The sequence below is a fragment of the Scophthalmus maximus genome, chromosome 16, assembly GCF_022379125.1.
Source record: "Scophthalmus maximus strain ysfricsl-2021 chromosome 16, ASM2237912v1, whole genome shotgun sequence".
NCBI lineage: Eukaryota > Metazoa > Chordata > Actinopteri > Pleuronectiformes > Scophthalmidae > Scophthalmus > Scophthalmus maximus.
In genome coordinates, this window is record NC_061530.1 from 16,835,001 (window position 1) to 16,851,273 (window position 16,273).

The following is a 16,273-nucleotide window of genomic DNA, read 5'->3' on the forward strand; positions in this document are numbered from 1 at the left end:
TTCAGTTTGTCACCCATCTACTGTATTTATATATATATATATAGTAAGTTTTTCACTCCAAAAATGTCATAATCTCTGTTGTCACTTGGTCGAATCTTGACCCTTGTTTTCCTACAGTTCACCATTAAGAGGAGGCCCCTCCTCCATGTCATCAACTTCCTGTTGCCCATCCTGTTCTTCTTGAGTCTGGATCTCGCCTCCTACTTCATCTCGGACCACAGGGGAGAGAAGCTGGGCTTCAAGGTCACCGTGCTGCTGGCGATCTCCGTCCTGCTGCTCATCCTGAACGACATCCTGCCCTCCATGTCCAACAGGACTCCTCTCATAGGTACCACCCCCTGGTCCAGACTCCAGCTTCCAAGACACGGAAAGTGCACGGAAAAATTAGGGTTTGGTAGAAATGAGTTCCCAGGAATCTCAAAACCTGGGCAAATGACACCAAAACAATCTGCATATGTAAATATTACCCCTGTTTCTGATTTGACAGAAACGTTCAACTTAATTTCAACCCACACATCCCAAAACAAGACATAGTGATTGCCTGTTTCCTCCTCTCAGCGACCTACTGCATCGTGATCTTTGCTCTGATGCTGCTCAGTCTGCTGGAGACCATATTGGTCATATATCTGATGGAAATCGACTCCCAGGAGAGGCTGAAGGACGACGGGGAGCACGCGCGGAAAAAAGGCGAAACGGACGACTGTACAGCAGGTGAGACCCACATCGCAGACAAGAGCGGTTTGCATACACAATTTATCAGAAGCTGAAATATGTTTTTGGTTTTAGTCCTTTATCTAAAAAACTAATTTCTCAGCTTTTCTTTGCAACAGTCAGGATGTACGAATAAAACAATACAACTCTGTTTAAAGATTCTAACTGTGTGTGCCTTGATTCTTCCATACTTGGATATTTACAGTAAAAAGGTTGAGGAACTGAGAATCATTTTGCCTCACACAGTTATCGTTGTTGTGTTTTCAGAGAAGGAAAGACAGACCCGCTGTTCATGCATCTGCAAAGTGTCAGACGGTGAAAAAGAGCATGAAATGCTGCCTGTGGCTGAGGAGGTACAGGGATCTAGATACAGATACAATCTTTTACATGCAACAGGTTAAAATCTGGAGTCTTGAGTGACTGAGATGGTATTAACAAATGTACTCTAACATATTTCAACATCACAGTATAACATTTTAATCGTGGGACAACACTTGCAGGACTGCGTATTTTAGCATTTCACAGCAGTATCCTAATGTTTGTATTTCGCTGCAGGTGTTTGTGCAGGTCAACGGAAGCGTTCAGTCGCGAGAGGCTCGTGTGCTGCTGTTGATTCTGGAGGAGCTGAAGCGGCTGCAGAAGCTCCTGGACCTGCACCTCAGTCCCAGAGAGGAGGGAGGGCGCTTCGTCCTCTGGGCCACGAGAATCAACAGAGTCTTCTTCATTTCCTACGTCGCCTCTGTGACGCTGTTTCTATCCCTCATCTTCAATGAATGGAACAGTTAGATGTCCACAGTGAATACTCCGTAGTGCCTCAGTATCTGTATCGTAAGTCCCCCACCTGAATGAATTTGATAGAGTTGGTATTTGTGCTGTTTTGAATCAACTCATATGTGGTTTAGCTGAGATAATTTGAATTGTTTGAATCAATTGCCTTTGAATCTGCTTGTTTGAAAATGTCTAATAAATATTCCATGTTGGTTTACAGCCACAGAAAGCAGGATACAGTTAATATTAAATGCTGAAGAAAAACAGACAACTCTGACAGACAATTTAAATTAATGATCAATTTGTTGACTAGAATAAACAAGGCAATTAAGGATGGCAAACGTTCCTCCCATTCACGTCAATTTGCATATGGCATTTAAAACATTTTCAAAAAATTGGTACTTGACATTTGACCTTTAAAGAAAGGTTAAATGTGATGACAATTCACGGACTTTGACCTCATTTTTTCTGCACGAAGATGAAATCATGAGTCAAGTCGGATGTGACATAACCAAAAGGCCTTCTCAATACAACCATTGGTTCATGAGATGTATAAGATAATATATTTCATGGTCACAACCACCTCTTAAAACCTTGTGTGACAGGAGAAGAGACGAAGTGGATCAAATTGAATCCAGTCTTCATTCAGACAAACGGATCTTTCCCTCCTGTCGCCTTTCACCTCACAGCTCATCGGTCACTCAGGCTCTAAACCAATCAAGTCCCTTCTCACCGGGTAGGCGTCCTGTATACGCTGTATAAATAACCCCAGTGTTGTTACGTCATTGAACAGGTTTATTTTTGTCAGCAGTGATGAGTGTAGCGTGCAGAGAAATTATGCAATGTTGTCATAAACGTGCAACATATCAGAAAAAAAAGGCCGTAATTATTCCCGCCACTGTGTCGTCAGCTTCTTTAAATTTATTATTCCTGGACTCTTCTCCCAGAGGTCCGGTGCTGCCATTTTGAATGGTTATAAAAAATCTATTAGTTTCAATGTGCAATATTCAAATTTCAGCCCTACAGCTTCCCCACGCAGTGTCTCTGTGCCACCACTAGGTGGCGTGGTCTCTTTTTTTTGCAAATAGACATGGCTTTGAATCTTCATGTTCTGTTTGATAGGACTGGCCTTTTCCACAGCGAGTCGAATCACACACACACACACACACACAATCAATCGCACGCACACACTGAAATATACTTAGTATCAGTAAGTTTATAGGACCAAGCACAAAAATTCTAAGTTCTCATTTTGCAGAATGACCCACGTACAATATGTTCCTCATACAAAGAGGCATTAAATGGAAATAACCAGGTAAAGTACAGGTACCTCAATGTTGTACTTAATTACTTGAATAAATGTACTTGTACACTGATACTCAATCATCCATCTCAGCAGGTGAATGATTCATATAAGCTATATATAAATTATCAAACAGTACCACTGCATAGCATACTATTTTATAACTGTAACTAAACTGTAGTGAGGTAATGTGAAACAGTTAATTATACTGGCATAATAAAATATAATAACTGAGAGTTTGTCAGTATTTTTCGCTCAGACGAGTGGGATTTCCTCGAAAAAGTTTTTTTTGCTGCAGTTTCTGTACTTACTTTTACTCGCCTCTTGTTCACCGTCTACAAAAGCCACAGAGAGACGCTGTGATGACTGTGATTGTGGGAGTCGGTCTCCAAACGGCTATTAGACTAATGACATTTGAGGAGAAAAAAGAAAACACTAGGTCTGGCAATTAGTTTTCCGTCCAGCCCCCTCACAGTCTGAGGCAGTGGTGGCATCGCTGTGACAGACTTAGGTAGATCTGCAGACAATAGTGGGAGAACACAGCGACGCGACGTTTGCTGTTGCAGTCATGAGGCCCGTCGCTTCCGTCCTCCTGCTCCTCCTCGTCGCCGGTAAGCTCGACACATGCGGGTGGATCCCGAGAAGCAGGAACAGGTTTTCTTCAATATGTGTCGTCTCAATTTTTTTTACTTCACTCAAACTGATTTCAAGGGAAAGGTCTGATGATTCTTGATGATGTGTGTTGTCACTGGCATTTGTCTGCTAGTATAGGAAAACGACCCGTGTGAGAATTTAAGTGTGAATCATGCCACATGGTGAAAAATGTCATTTTCTAGAATATACCCATCAGATGTAAAAGCTCCAAAAGTGTTAGTGGATAGAAACTTTGCAAACCTAATTCAGGGTAAATGCATTTGGACATGTAACCGCAGATAAGCCTTGTTTGAACCTAGAGGACTCTGTAATCCTCACTCGTCTTAATGGTCTCTCTGTGACCACAGCCGCTGGGTATTACTGCACATGTTTGCGAGCAGGTGGTTTTTATTGTTTGATGAGCATTTCAGAGGCAGCAGATTCCCACCCACTCAGGCTGATGTTTTCCATTTCTCATAAAAGTAGAAGTACTCAAGACAGTGAGTTGTGGTGTTCTGACGAACCGCCAGGACTCTGGATTTACAAGAAAAGGCGGGAGCATGGGAGGGAGCGTCTCCCTGATTTCTAGGGTGAATGAAGTCCTTGTGCTCGTTCCACAGATGGAGTTAACTGTCAGGATAAGTGCAGTTATCAGGATGTTTTGAACCACCTGAACTTGACCAAAAACAATGAGCTGTTCTCCATGACCCGGCCCGTGAAGAACCACAGACGCCCCACACAGGTTTACCTGGAGGTTCTGCTCTATGCCATTCTGGATGTGGTGAGTGCTCGAATGATCATCAGGATTTACACTCACTAGTTAATACGTTTGTCTACAAACTATTTCCTGAATAAATTGACTGTATGGCAAAGTAATTGATATTTTTGAAAAAAGTCACGCCGTCCACTCCGGCGCGAGACATTTTCAAGTTTTATTCCACGGAAAAATGTGAACATTTGCTGAACAAAATGTGTAAAAGTAATAAACGTTCGTTTGTTTCCCAAGATCTCACTGGCTTTTTTTTTCTTGAAGAAACACCAGGAAGTAAATGCAGCTGCAGGAACATGGAGGAAGTTGAAATTGATTGAACAAAAGTGTGATGTGTGTTTTTTACAGGTTGAGAAAGACCAAAAATTCATTCCCTACGTTTGGACTGTCATGGTGAGTACTTTCATTTTTCAGTGCCCTTTCGATTCCTGTCCCTCTTTCTCTTTCTCACTATTCTTATTTTTTTTGTTCCTGTTTTTGTTGACTCCTGTTCTCCGCCGCAGAGGTGGCACAACGAATACATCTCCTGGGATCCAAATCAGTTTTGTGGCATTGATAATGTCTCTCTTCCCACTGAGATGTTGTGGAAGCCAGATCTCACTATCGAAGAAATGTAAGTATAAATGAAGGCTGTTGAAATATTGGAAACCCATTTTTATTCTTGCCAAAGGTAGCGAAGCAATTCCTGCCCTCAAGTCAACCCACATCATTACATTCACACAATCATTTCCATGCCATGAGGTTTACACGTTTTAAATGTTTTTTCCGTGCAGGACAGAAAAGGACAGAGCTTCTCCGAGTCCTTATCTCTCTATCAACGATAGAGGTGACGTGGAAGTCCAGAATGACCACGTGCTGGTCAGCACCTGCAGGATGCACATTTATAATTTCCCCTTCGACATACAGAGCTGCAACCTCTCCTTCAAGTCGGTCATACACACCGGTGAGAGCGTGACGTACTGTCGTCTGGTCTAAAAACACAAACCCAGAGCGCTGATGATCAGTGAGCAGAGTCTGACCCTGATCAAGTTCTATAACAAGTTATCAATTACATTACACTGAAAACAAAGATATTGTACATTAAAATATTTTTTTAGATGTTTCATACGTCATGCAATAACAAAAATGTGAACAAATCCATTTGATGGGGTATAGCCCTACTTTTCCCCAATGACTGAATTATGCCGCTGTAACAACTTTTGAGGTTTTTAACGCTTGTGTTTCTGTGTCGTAACAATGACACTGCCCTTACGGTCTCTGCAATCAATCCACCAATCAATCAATCAATCAATCAATCAATCAATCAATCAACCCACCAACCTACCAATACCTTATCTATCTATCAATACCCTACTGTCTCTGCTATCAATCAATCAATCAATCAATCAATTTATCCGTCCATCCATTCATCATCCATCCATCCAATCATACATCCATCCATCTATCCATCCATCCATGCAACAACCATCCATCCATCCAACTATGCATCCATCCATTCATCCATCCATCCATCCAAACATCCAATCATGCATCCATCCTTCTGTCTGTCCATCCATGCAACAAACAAACCAACCAACAATCCATCCATCCAACTATGCATCCGTCCATCCACGCAACCAACCAACCATCCATCCATCCCTTTTTGTTACCCCACCCAACTAATTCCACCTCCCTCCTCAGTTAAGGACATTCGTCTCCGACCGAGCGACAACTCCTCGGAGGCGACGGAGTGGTCACGGGAGGTGATGCGGACGCAGTACGAATGGCTGTTCATCAACATGACGGTCACCGCCAACAACGCCAGTGATCTACTCAGCCAAGACATCATTGTTTACACTGTGGGTATAAAGACTCAGATTGACACTAACATGTCAACAATCACTTTATGAAAGTAGAGTTTGTCATCAGCAGTTGTGCAGGAGAAAGTATTTCACCTTAAACCTCATTTCACAGATCAACATGAGGAGGAGATCTGTCCTCTACATCGTCAACTTCATCCTACCCATCCTGTTCTTCTTGAGTCTGGACTTGGCCTCGTTCCTGATCTCGGACAGCGGGGGCGAGAAGCTGAGCTTCAAGGTCACTGTGCTGCTCGCCGTCACTGTGCTACAGCTTATTCTGAATGAAATTCTGCCTTCCTCGTCCAACAGTATCCCACTTATAGGTAAAGAAGCTCAGAGTCTTTCCCTTATTGGACTGTACGCATTGTACCTGTAGTTGTTCACCTGCAACAATGGTTCTGCCTTCTCCCTTCAGCCGTCTACTGCATCGGGATTTTTGCTCTGATGATGCTCAGCCTCATGGAGACGATTTTGGTGATGTATCTGATCGAGAAAGACCCCCGAGACAAAGAGACAGTTAAAAAACAAAGCCTGAGTAAGGACTGTAACAATCAGGGCAAAGCCAACATCCACAACTGTCACGAAGGTGAGACCAGGAGTCAGTTTCTCCAGCCCAAATGTCCTTATGTAGAGATTAGTACCAAAGTAACCATTACAAGGTAATGGTTATACAAAAATGTAGTAATGACACCAACGGCGTTTGGCAATCGGAACCATTTCACTTGTAGACGAAAAGCAGAAATGGACCAGGCAAAAGAAAGATCCCAGTTGTTCGAGGCCGACCCTGTTGGGCCTGGCAAATCCAACAACGGGCCCACAGAGAGGGCCGGTGTAGAGAGAATCCACTGACCCACCAATGTGGAGTCCCACCTGGATTTGTCCTGGTAACCCTGAGTGCCAGCCCAAGTGGAGATAGCTCATGGACTTGAGCGGGTTCAAATCCAACCAAGAGTTGGCGATATTCCTGCTAGACGTGCAAGAAACAGAACCCAGAACCTGCCTACTTATTAACGAAACCAGATGTTTTAATATACCTTCTTCGTCTCACTACAATCAAGGTGTCTAGTTGAAATTGTGATTATTTTCGGTTGTACCTTCATTTGGACGGTAGCTGAAGCCGTGTTGCGATCTGGTATTTGCCACAGCAGCTTCAAGGAACGCTAGCAGGGAAGAGTTGGAAAAAAAACCTTGTTTGTTTTCAAAATTACGACAACTGGGAAGAATTTAAACAGCTTGAATTACAAAGCGTCATGCCTTAACTTGAGTTTTAATAAGTGAACAATGTAGACTGGAAGGACTTTACAACCTTACAGTAGTAATGCAAGGGTGAATAGCAGGAAACTATTCTTAATATGCTCATACTGTTATTATGAGTGTTTTGTTTTTAATACAAACTTGATGTTTATATTGTTTTATATGATACAAAAACCCCTGATCCTTTCAGAGATGCACAAATGGACTCATCAGTGTGCGCGTATCTATGATGGAGCTGGCGAAACTTCGTCTGAGCTGTTGCCCGTGGCCAAAGAGGTTAGAATCAGATTACAAATTGGATTGTGCGTTAATTCTCATCGCAAGGGACGCGAGATGATGGACGTCAAATGTAACGGCTGCCGCGATCAATACTTATCACTTACGAGTCTGCGAAACCACTTTTTGCAGCACACCGGCGGCAAGCTGGTGGAGGAGTACGGCGCCTTGGAGGAGGTCTCGGACGAGCTGAGGAAGGTGGAGAAGACACTGACTCTGCTCCTCAGAAGCAGGAGGGACGAGTTCGAGCCCGGCTACTGGACCAGAGTGGCTCAAAGAGTCAACAAAGCCTTCTTTATTTTCTATGTCACGCTGGTCTGTTTGTTTTTGATCGTCCTCTTTCTGAAATGGAAATGCAACGACGAATGATCATTGCTGCACAAGCCGAACAGTTTGTCTTTGTCACGACTAGACTCAGAGCTGAGGAGCACACTTTGTTGCACTTCCGACACATACGCAGCTTTAACAACCGAGCAATCCCGACGAAATTATTACAAACTCAAACATGAAATCACACAAGCACGGCAACAACGTGTAGCTCAATCTCAAGTTATAATCCGCCCTGGTTTATTTGCTACATCTGTGGTCGCGGCAAGTGTGTTTTACTGCCGCCGTCCTATTTGAATACTGGGGATTAATCTGCACATCTTTGAAAAATATTTAGCTCTGGAAGCTCAGTGATGTAAGGACTACATGCTGTAGCTGATGGTATCTTTATTTTGTTATCGGGTTAAATTCACTGTTAATTCACAGTTTCCACACAGTTAATTAAAAACATTGACTCATTTGACTTTATACACAAATGGAGGAGGGTTTGATAAACGTAAAAAAAAACAGCTGATGAGCTGCAATTACTTTTCTCCATTCTCCAGATTCTCTGTCCTGTTGAATGTCGGCCTTTCCGTGGATGCAAATGTGTGGGTCAAAGTTTACCACAGCGGATAGATTTGAGCAGATTTACAATCCACAACTCTTAAAGATTTCAGTTCAGCATAATTTTGTGTCGAGGCCTTTGGAGCAAGTTGAACAACACAACGGTGGGTTGAGGGGATTTGTTTTACTCATTAATAAAGACAGAAAGTCTATATTTTAAACAAGTTATTCATTCAACACAACAACACAACATGCTGTTTAACCTTTGCTCAGTGCTGCATCTTCACAGTATGAACTTATAACGATTGAAGTTTTTTATTATTATTAATTGTATATCAAACTGTGTTTTCTTGATTATTAGTAGTATTACAGAGAGCAACACCTAAATGATGACATTTGAAGTTTTAATGATTTTTCACATAAATCATTTACTTTATTGACTGTACTAAAGTATATGTAAGAAGAATGAATCTGAATTTTTTCTATATCCTTGCAGATTGTAATTTACTAGTGCAAAAATACAGTAAAAAGTTGGAACAAAAAAAATACAAAAATTCCAGGACTGCATAATCACTATAGATAAAACAAACAGACAACAGCATGTATAGTATAAGCTCTCATGCTGTACAGTACAGTGAGGGCTCTTGTCCTCCCTCTCTCCTGCATGTCGAGGCAGATGTTCCGCTCCCACAGCTGAGTCCGGTTCTGCTGGAGAGAAAAAGGTAGTTTTTTTCTCTCCACGGTTGCTCATTGTGGGAACTGTTGAATTTCTCTGTAATATTGCAAGGTCGCGACCTTACCATGTTAAGTGCCTTGAGATAATGTATGTTGTGGTGTGGCGCTATACAAATAAAAGTGAGTCGATAATGGAATTGAATTGCATTTGGCCACAGGCGCGCGTCAACATCACTGGTGTTGTTCTACCTTCTCCTTTGTCCTCCATGCGTCCTCCCTGTCACACGTCTTTTCCCACCAGCCTGTCTTCCACGTTTCCATGTTTCCAAACAAAATCATTCCGAGCCGTCCGCTGTTCTCGGTTTGGTCATGAGACAAAAAAACACATTTGTAGGCTTTTATCAGGGCCCGAGCACTGAAGGTACAGTGCCACTGGTGTCCGCCAGAGGGCGCCAGGCACGGGAGGCCCTATTGTTTCCGTATGGATTATTATGGGTCCAAGCCAGAGGGGGCTGGGATGCCGCGTATGTACGGTAACGCAGATCCCAAATATGCAGTGTTTATAAAGCAAATATATGGTATTTTGCAGTTGGTGGAGTATGAATGAGAAAAGAGTTCATGGGTTTTGGAGAACGTGGTCATTGAAGGCATTTTGTGCGAAAGCAATGGAAAATGGTCCACAGTTTGGTCCACACAGACTTCTGTTTCGCTGACTGTGTGAAGAGTTTTAACAATGTGACAGTTCAGTTTTGGAAGTTTTGAAGTTCATACCTTCATAAAAAATCTCATGTCCTATTATCAAATAAATATTCCCTGGATTAAAGGAAAGTCCCATCCTTCCTCTCGATCTGGAGTCACTCGGAGAAGGAACTGAGCGAAGGAATTGGGTGGTTTCACATAGAAATGAATGGGAAGCAAAGTTTGACATGACTTTTGGTCCAATGCTCACGTTACAAAAGATCATTAGTGGAGGGATTTGAGAAAAAACCCTGCAGGCCAACGCCCCGTTTATAATGGCCTCTCTGCGACCACAATCACCGCATATTAGTACAGATACTTGTGAGCTGATGTTTATCACCATATCACCTTTTCATTATAAATTCTGAAGCAGCTCAGTCGCACACCCACACACACACACGCACAGGGACGCACACTAGCTCTGATGTCCAAACAAACACTAGAACTCTGAAGTACAAATAAGAGCATGGGAAGTTTTTGGTGTGTTTTTTTTTTTAACTCTAAAAATAAACTGTCTTCATACTTTTTTCATAACCTTTGACAAAGATCATTCAGGAGAGCAAGAGACTTTCGAAAAAATGGGCGACGCGGATGCTTTTTTGTTGTTGTTGCTGTAAACGGAGTCGTCTTTTTTCCATTCAGACTGCGTCCCGATTGGTCGAGAGAATAACTCGGTGAAAGCCAGACTCATAGGGGACCAAGATACACAATGATGTTGTTGTCTTTTTCTATCACCATCAATCACACTGTGCAAGCAGTTTTAACATCGCGACGACACTGGCTGAGGCCAAACAGTTGTCCAGTTACGCCCTTAAATGGACAAACACACAGTTTGAACGCGAATATTTGCACGCAGGTTGTTGGACACAAAATCCAACAACCTGCCAGAAGAGATGAGGTAATTGATTACAACAAGGGTGCCCAGCCAGACTCCGCAGCCCCCTGCTGACAGGGCACACAGGTTCATAAGCTTTAATTCAATGGCTGACACATCACTTACAAATGCCTTTATATTATATATTATTTACAAACCATCGATGAAGACTTTTGGGTTGCCAGGTGTAAATGAAGATGTTGCTGCGTTGGTCTCTCTGCATTTGTGCAGGAGAGAAGGATTTTCTCCAATCTGGAAACACAAAAGTGCATAGTTCTTATCAATGCTTATAATCCACTTGCTGTATGAAGCATAAGTAAATGATGTGTTCACCATAACTAGGCTATTGATTATGGACCCAATAAACCTAAAAGAAAGTGGTACCCAATCACCGAGCTTGATCCTGCGCGTTGTTAATCTTCCCACCGTGTGGTGGCAAACCAGTGGCTCCTATAATGACTGAGATTTCAAAATGAATAAATCAGAGGGATGATCATTTAGTTTGCCCAGCCCTTTTCCTGTCTGAGGAGGTGGCATATTGACAGGGCTATAATATTGCTGGACGGCACAGTGAGGACAGAGATGCATGTGTTCTCCGTCCACACGTCTCACAGACTTGGGTTTCTCTGGCCGGTGCTGGCCTCACGATGCTCGCTGGCTTCGTCCTTCTGCTCGTCCTCACAGGTAAGGCTTCTGAGCGCGGAGCCATGCGATGTGGACACTTTTTTGAGAAGAGGGACGCTGCACTTTTTTAAGTACTTCATGCTGTGAGGTCACAGATATCCCAGATCAGCTCAGAACTATCTGTGGGGCTTAAGAGCTAAAAGGGAAAAAAATAAGTATCTTTTTAAAATTATTCTTATTTGTTATTGTAGATATGAAAGTGGATCATATGTCGTATGAGTTTATTACAGCTTCTTTATATAATCAGGGGGGTATTTGAGAGTGCTCTCTTCTGAATCAGATCTTCAGACTCTGGGCTAAGTGCCGCTTTGTTATGGTTTTATCAACATGCATTAGTTGCTAAATACATTAGCAGATGAGAAATTTTGGACCACAAGCGTTGGATCTTAGTATTGAATGAATGATTAACCCCCCCCCCCCCAAAAAATCATGATCCTCATTCAGACAGACGCCTTTTTCTGCTCGGGGAAAACAACATGATAGTTATTACATACAAAAATCAAACTTGGATCATTGAAGCTTACACCTTCTTTAAAATGGATTTACTGGACTTTTATTGTATCATGTGATTTCATGTATTTTAAAGGGAAATGGCAAATGACTGTACATCAAACGCTTTGACGTGTGGCACTGGTTCATGCCGCTGCACCAGTAAACATTAAGATACAAATCTGAAGCAGGAAAATCAGCACACGTCCACACCTCTCTCATAACCTAACATGGTATCTGACATGGAGTGTGTCTCGATGTTTTTAAGCTGTGGACGGGGAGAAAGTGTGTAGTCATCAGGATGTTTTAAACCACCTGAACTTGACCAGACACAACGAGCTGTACTCCCTGACCCGGCCTGTCTTGGACTTCCGACAGCCCACAAACGTCACCCTGGACATTTTGTTGTATGCCATTCTTGAAGTGGTAAGTGGTCAAATTAATAATTTAAAAAAATACTTAGATATCAGATATCAACAGGAGATTAATTGATAAATTGTGAGAAGTGTGGGGATATGAATCTTTATTAATAATCCACGAATACAGGGTTTTTTTCTTAAGACATTCTGCCTTAAAGTACTTTTGTGGAGGTGATGTACATTGAAGCAGGTGTTATTTCCCCCCCCCCACATATTTCTTCCCTTGTTGACAGAGAGAGAATGACCAGACATTTGTTCCTTACTTCTGGAAGTTCATGGTGAGTTTGTCTCTCAGGGAAACAGCGCTTGTCTTGATCGTCGCTCTGCAAGGAAACTCAAATTTTCCCCATGATTTTCTCTTAATTCCCAATCGTGTTTCATGATTTCTCCGTTTGTTTCTCCTCTGTAGCGCTGGGACAATCAATACATTTCATGGAATCAGAGTGACTTTTGTGGTATTGAAAAAATTTATGTTCCTACTGAAATGTTATGGAAGCCAGATTTCACCATCGAAGAGATGTAAGTGCAACTGTGTGTTCATTCACCCACACACGCACGCACACACACACACACACACACACACACACACACACACACACAGTCGTTGGTCTTTAGGAAATTATCTCACTGTTAAGAAAAAAAGACAACAGCTGAAGCATTTTGATTCCAAGACACAAAGCCAGATTTAAGCATCAGTTATTAAACTTAAAATCAAATAGTAATTCCCATATAAAATACCATAAAATATGGACCAAAATCTCTTTTCCTCAAGATATATCTGCAAATAAAATGGTATTGACAAAGAGTATGCATCGTCCCTCTGATGCTTTTCTTTTTTTTAAAGACAGTTTTTTGAGCAATTTTGCTTTGAACTGGTGGTATATTGTACATTGAGAGGCAGGCAGACATAGAAATACCAACTGTATCATATTCTTGAATGTCCCTTAAATGTGTTTGCATCCAATTGTAATGCAAATCTTAACAGAATCTCATGAATACCTGCTGAATTTCATGGAAGAATAGTGTTGAGCACAAATGAGGCGGTTGCATCTAGAAAATATTAAAAGAGCGCTTGGTCAGAAAAGGTCAGTTTCCAATGCACTTTGTCGCATTTGTCTTTTAGATCACTTGGAAAGTTTTTGCAGTTTTTTGGAAAATAGTTTCTTTCCCGCATTTCTACAAACTGGCAACAGGGCTCAGCGTTGGCACCGTATGCAGCTCCTTTAAACGTGTCTGCGTGCTCTGTGCAGAGACAACTTCTTTTAGAAATTCATCCTCTGTCCAGGAAAGGCTTTACGTCTGTGTGCACGGCGTACAGTGTGTGCGCACACGTGTGTTTTTGTTCATACACGGTGTCTCTGTGTGCCATCACACAGGATAGCAAAGGACAGAGCCCCTCCAAGTCCTCTCCTCACTATCTTCAGTAACGGTACAGTTCTTGTTCAGAACGACCAGGTGCTGATCATCACCTGCAGGATGCACGTTCACAAATTCCCCTTCGACACTCAGAGCTGCAACATCTCGTTCAAGTCTTTCATTCACTCCGGTGAGTCGCACGATATTCTACACCGCTTCTTTGTGACCCCGCTGCGAAACCTCAAACTTGACCTTTGTTTTTTTGGGGTTTTTTTCAATCTCCCACCTCAGTTGAGGAAATGAAGGTTTTTTGCAGCACCAGCTCCAAAGAGGTGACGAAGGAGTCCCGCGAATTGATGCGGACCCAGTACGAGTGGCTGTTCCAGAACATGACAGTCACCAGCAAAATTGTCAACACGTTTGGCTTTGATCAAGACCTGATCATTTTCACCGTGAGCATCCTTGGCTGCTGTTTCATTTTGGCATTGGCAACTCTTCTTTCATTTTTTCTCTCTCCACGTGTTGATCATGTGATACATCTTTATGACCATTTTGAGTCTATTTTTCCTCCCTACTTTTAATGCCGCTTGCGGCTTTAATTCATCTTTGTTCTCTTCGACTATTGTTTTTATGAACTACCTCTTCTTCTTTTACTCATTTCATGTCCTTCCATTTTCCACATTCCTTTCCTGCTTAAATTGACCTAAAAAAAATCCCCACAACTAGAAATACATTTCTATTTAAATGCTTAAAATGCTACTTTGCATGATCGGATTGGTGCAGATTACTTTGTTGCTGAAAGCTGTGTACTACAAGCGCAGCTGACGTGCGGGAGTGGGAAGATCGACTAAACGACATCATTTATCATTTCACAGATTTACATGAAGAGGAGGTCCATCCTCTACATTGTGAACTTCTTGCTGCCCATCCTGTTCTTCTTGTGTCTGGACTTGGCCTCGTTCCTGATCTCGGACGGCGGGGGCGAGAAGCTGAGCTTCAAGGTCACTGTGCTGCTCGCCATCACCGTGCTACAACTTATTCTGAATGATATCCTGCCGTCCTCGTCCAACAGGATCCCGCTCATAGGTAAAGCTCATGGGAGCGTCATTATACTCCTCACATGCTAGATGAACAATTTATCCTCCCGGGGGAACACGGATGCTCGTGCAAAGTTCAATCTGAGTGCATCCAGTAGTTGCACACTGCCTGTGTGTCTCATAAAAGTAAAATAATAACCAAGCAGATCTGATAGTGCCTCGTGTGAGCAGTAACAGCACGTGCACTGAATCAACGTGTAGTTCTTTGTCTGCCTTCTCCCGTCAGCCGTCTACTGCATCGGGGTCTTTACTCTGATGCTGCTCAGTCTCCTGGAGACGATTTTGGTGATGTATCTGATTCGGAGGGACTTAGCACCCCAAGACAGTGAGACGGACGAAGGCCGAAGTCCGAGGGAGGACAAGCAGGGCCGAAACAACTTCCACCAATGCGGAGGAGGTGAGGTTCACCCGCGGTGTCTCCACCGTGCGCAGATTTTGAAATTGCGTCTTAATAAATACTGATTAAAACCGGTTAAAGATGCTTGAACCAATCTTTGGTGTCTGATGTGTGCCTCCAGAGGAGAAGACGTGGAATGACAGCGTGTGCGTCTGGGATGTGTTCGCTGATGAAACACCAGCTGAACGACTGCAGGTGGGGATTTACGTTGCACTTTACATGCGCCGCGCAAATAAAAAAAAGCGTTTTTGCGGCGACGTCATGGCTCTCATTGTACCTAAATCTGAACGTTCACAATGGCACCGGTTCACCACGGCCTTGAAAATGTTGCCGTTTCAGACGAGCGGCAGCCAACTGACGGAGGAGTCGCAGGGCTTGGAGAAGCTCTCGGAGGATCTGAGGGTGGCGGTGAAAACACTGAGGCTGCTCCTCAACAGCAGGACGGAAGACGGAAAACCCGGCTACTGGGCCAGAAAGACAAAAATCATCAACAAATGTTTTTTCGTTTGTTACGCCGTGGCTGCCAGTCTGTTTCTACTCCTCCTGTTCTTAAACTGGAACTAACAGCATGAGTCACAGCGCCGCATCATGACGCATATGATCAGAATCACATTGCTGTTATTCATTCATTCATTCATTCATCGTCTACCGCTTTATCCATTTAAGGGTCGCGGGGGGTCGCTGGAGCCAATCCCAGCTAACATTGGGCGAGAGGCGGGGTACACCCTGGACAGGTCGCCAGCCTATCGCAGGGCCACATACAGACACGGACAATCATTCACTCTCACATTCACACCTACGGTCAATTTAGAGTCTCCAATGAACCTAACCCCATTCTGCATGTCTTTGGTGTGTGGGAAGAAGCCGGAGAACCCGGAACATTGCTGTTAGTAGAATAATATTTTGTGACAGCTGCACCAAGTTGTCTTTGAATCCAGAAGTATCTGCAATGTCCCTCCTCAGTCCTGACCAGTAGGTTGAACGGAAATATTCACAGATCTTTTCTTTTACAAAAACGTGTATTCCTTTAGAATCGCTTACTGCCCCTTTAATCCGTCAGTAGTGTTTGCATGTTTCACACATTGAGTACACATTCAGTATATTCAGGTTATGACA

The 16,273-nt window shown here is 42.9% G+C and overlaps 3 protein-coding genes across 5 annotated transcripts in view; all 3 read left to right on the forward strand.

Annotated features, from left to right (window-relative positions):
* LOC118287697 (5-hydroxytryptamine receptor 3A-like) overlaps positions 1-1,497 on the forward strand; it is a 5,704-nt gene extending 4,207 nt beyond the window's left edge. For all 3 annotated transcript variants that reach the window (XM_035613147.2, XM_035613153.2, XM_035613151.2), the window contains 4 exons: positions 118-328; positions 559-711; positions 979-1,064; positions 1,267-1,497. In XM_035613147.2, the coding sequence (XP_035469040.1) occupies positions 118-328; positions 559-711; positions 979-1,064; positions 1,267-1,497 (681 nt within the window). The remainder of the gene's footprint in view (positions 1-117; positions 329-558; positions 712-978; positions 1,065-1,266) is intronic.
* LOC124849320 (5-hydroxytryptamine receptor 3A-like) lies at positions 1,402-9,154 on the forward strand. Its single transcript, XM_035613152.2, has 10 exons — positions 1,402-1,539; positions 4,036-4,196; positions 4,533-4,577; positions 4,688-4,797; positions 4,958-5,127; positions 5,865-6,022; positions 6,138-6,348; positions 6,441-6,611; positions 7,470-7,555; positions 7,688-9,154. Exons 1-10 carry the CDS (start codon positions 1,485-1,487, stop codon positions 7,922-7,924), a joined length of 1,404 nt encoding a protein of 467 aa, XP_035469045.1. The 5' UTR covers positions 1,402-1,484; the 3' UTR covers positions 7,925-9,154.
* A 2,162-nt stretch (positions 9,155-11,316) lies between these two features.
* Positions 11,317-15,826, forward strand: LOC118287575 (5-hydroxytryptamine receptor 3A-like). The gene is made up of 10 exons (XM_047327696.1): positions 11,317-11,399; positions 12,157-12,318; positions 12,545-12,585; positions 12,717-12,826; positions 13,684-13,853; positions 13,955-14,115; positions 14,539-14,749; positions 14,987-15,157; positions 15,279-15,352; positions 15,497-15,826. Exons 1-10 carry the CDS (start codon positions 11,363-11,365, stop codon positions 15,719-15,721), a joined length of 1,362 nt encoding a protein of 453 aa, XP_047183652.1. The 5' UTR covers positions 11,317-11,362; the 3' UTR covers positions 15,722-15,826.
* The last annotated feature ends 447 nt before the right edge of the window (positions 15,827-16,273 follow it).

Bases quoted from the DNA above. Each gene is read 5' to 3' on its own strand.
- LOC124849320 (XM_035613152.2), top strand. From the start codon at position 1,485: ATGGAACAGTTAGATGTCCACAGTGAATACTCCGTAGTGCCTCAGTAT. The intron at 5,128-5,864 runs GTGAGAGCGTGA...CTCCCTCCTCAG, and splicing joins CAAGTCGGTCATACACACCG to TTAAGGACATTCGTCTCCGA. The intron at 7,556-7,687 runs GTTAGAATCAGA...CACTTTTTGCAG, and splicing joins TGTTGCCCGTGGCCAAAGAG to CACACCGGCGGCAAGCTGGT.
- LOC118287575 (XM_047327696.1), top strand. From the start codon at position 11,363: ATGCTCGCTGGCTTCGTCCTTCTGCTCGTCCTCACAG. The intron at 12,586-12,716 runs GTGAGTTTGTCT...TCTCCTCTGTAG, and splicing joins CTTACTTCTGGAAGTTCATG to CGCTGGGACAATCAATACAT. The intron at 12,827-13,683 runs GTAAGTGCAACT...GCCATCACACAG, and splicing joins GATTTCACCATCGAAGAGAT to GATAGCAAAGGACAGAGCCC.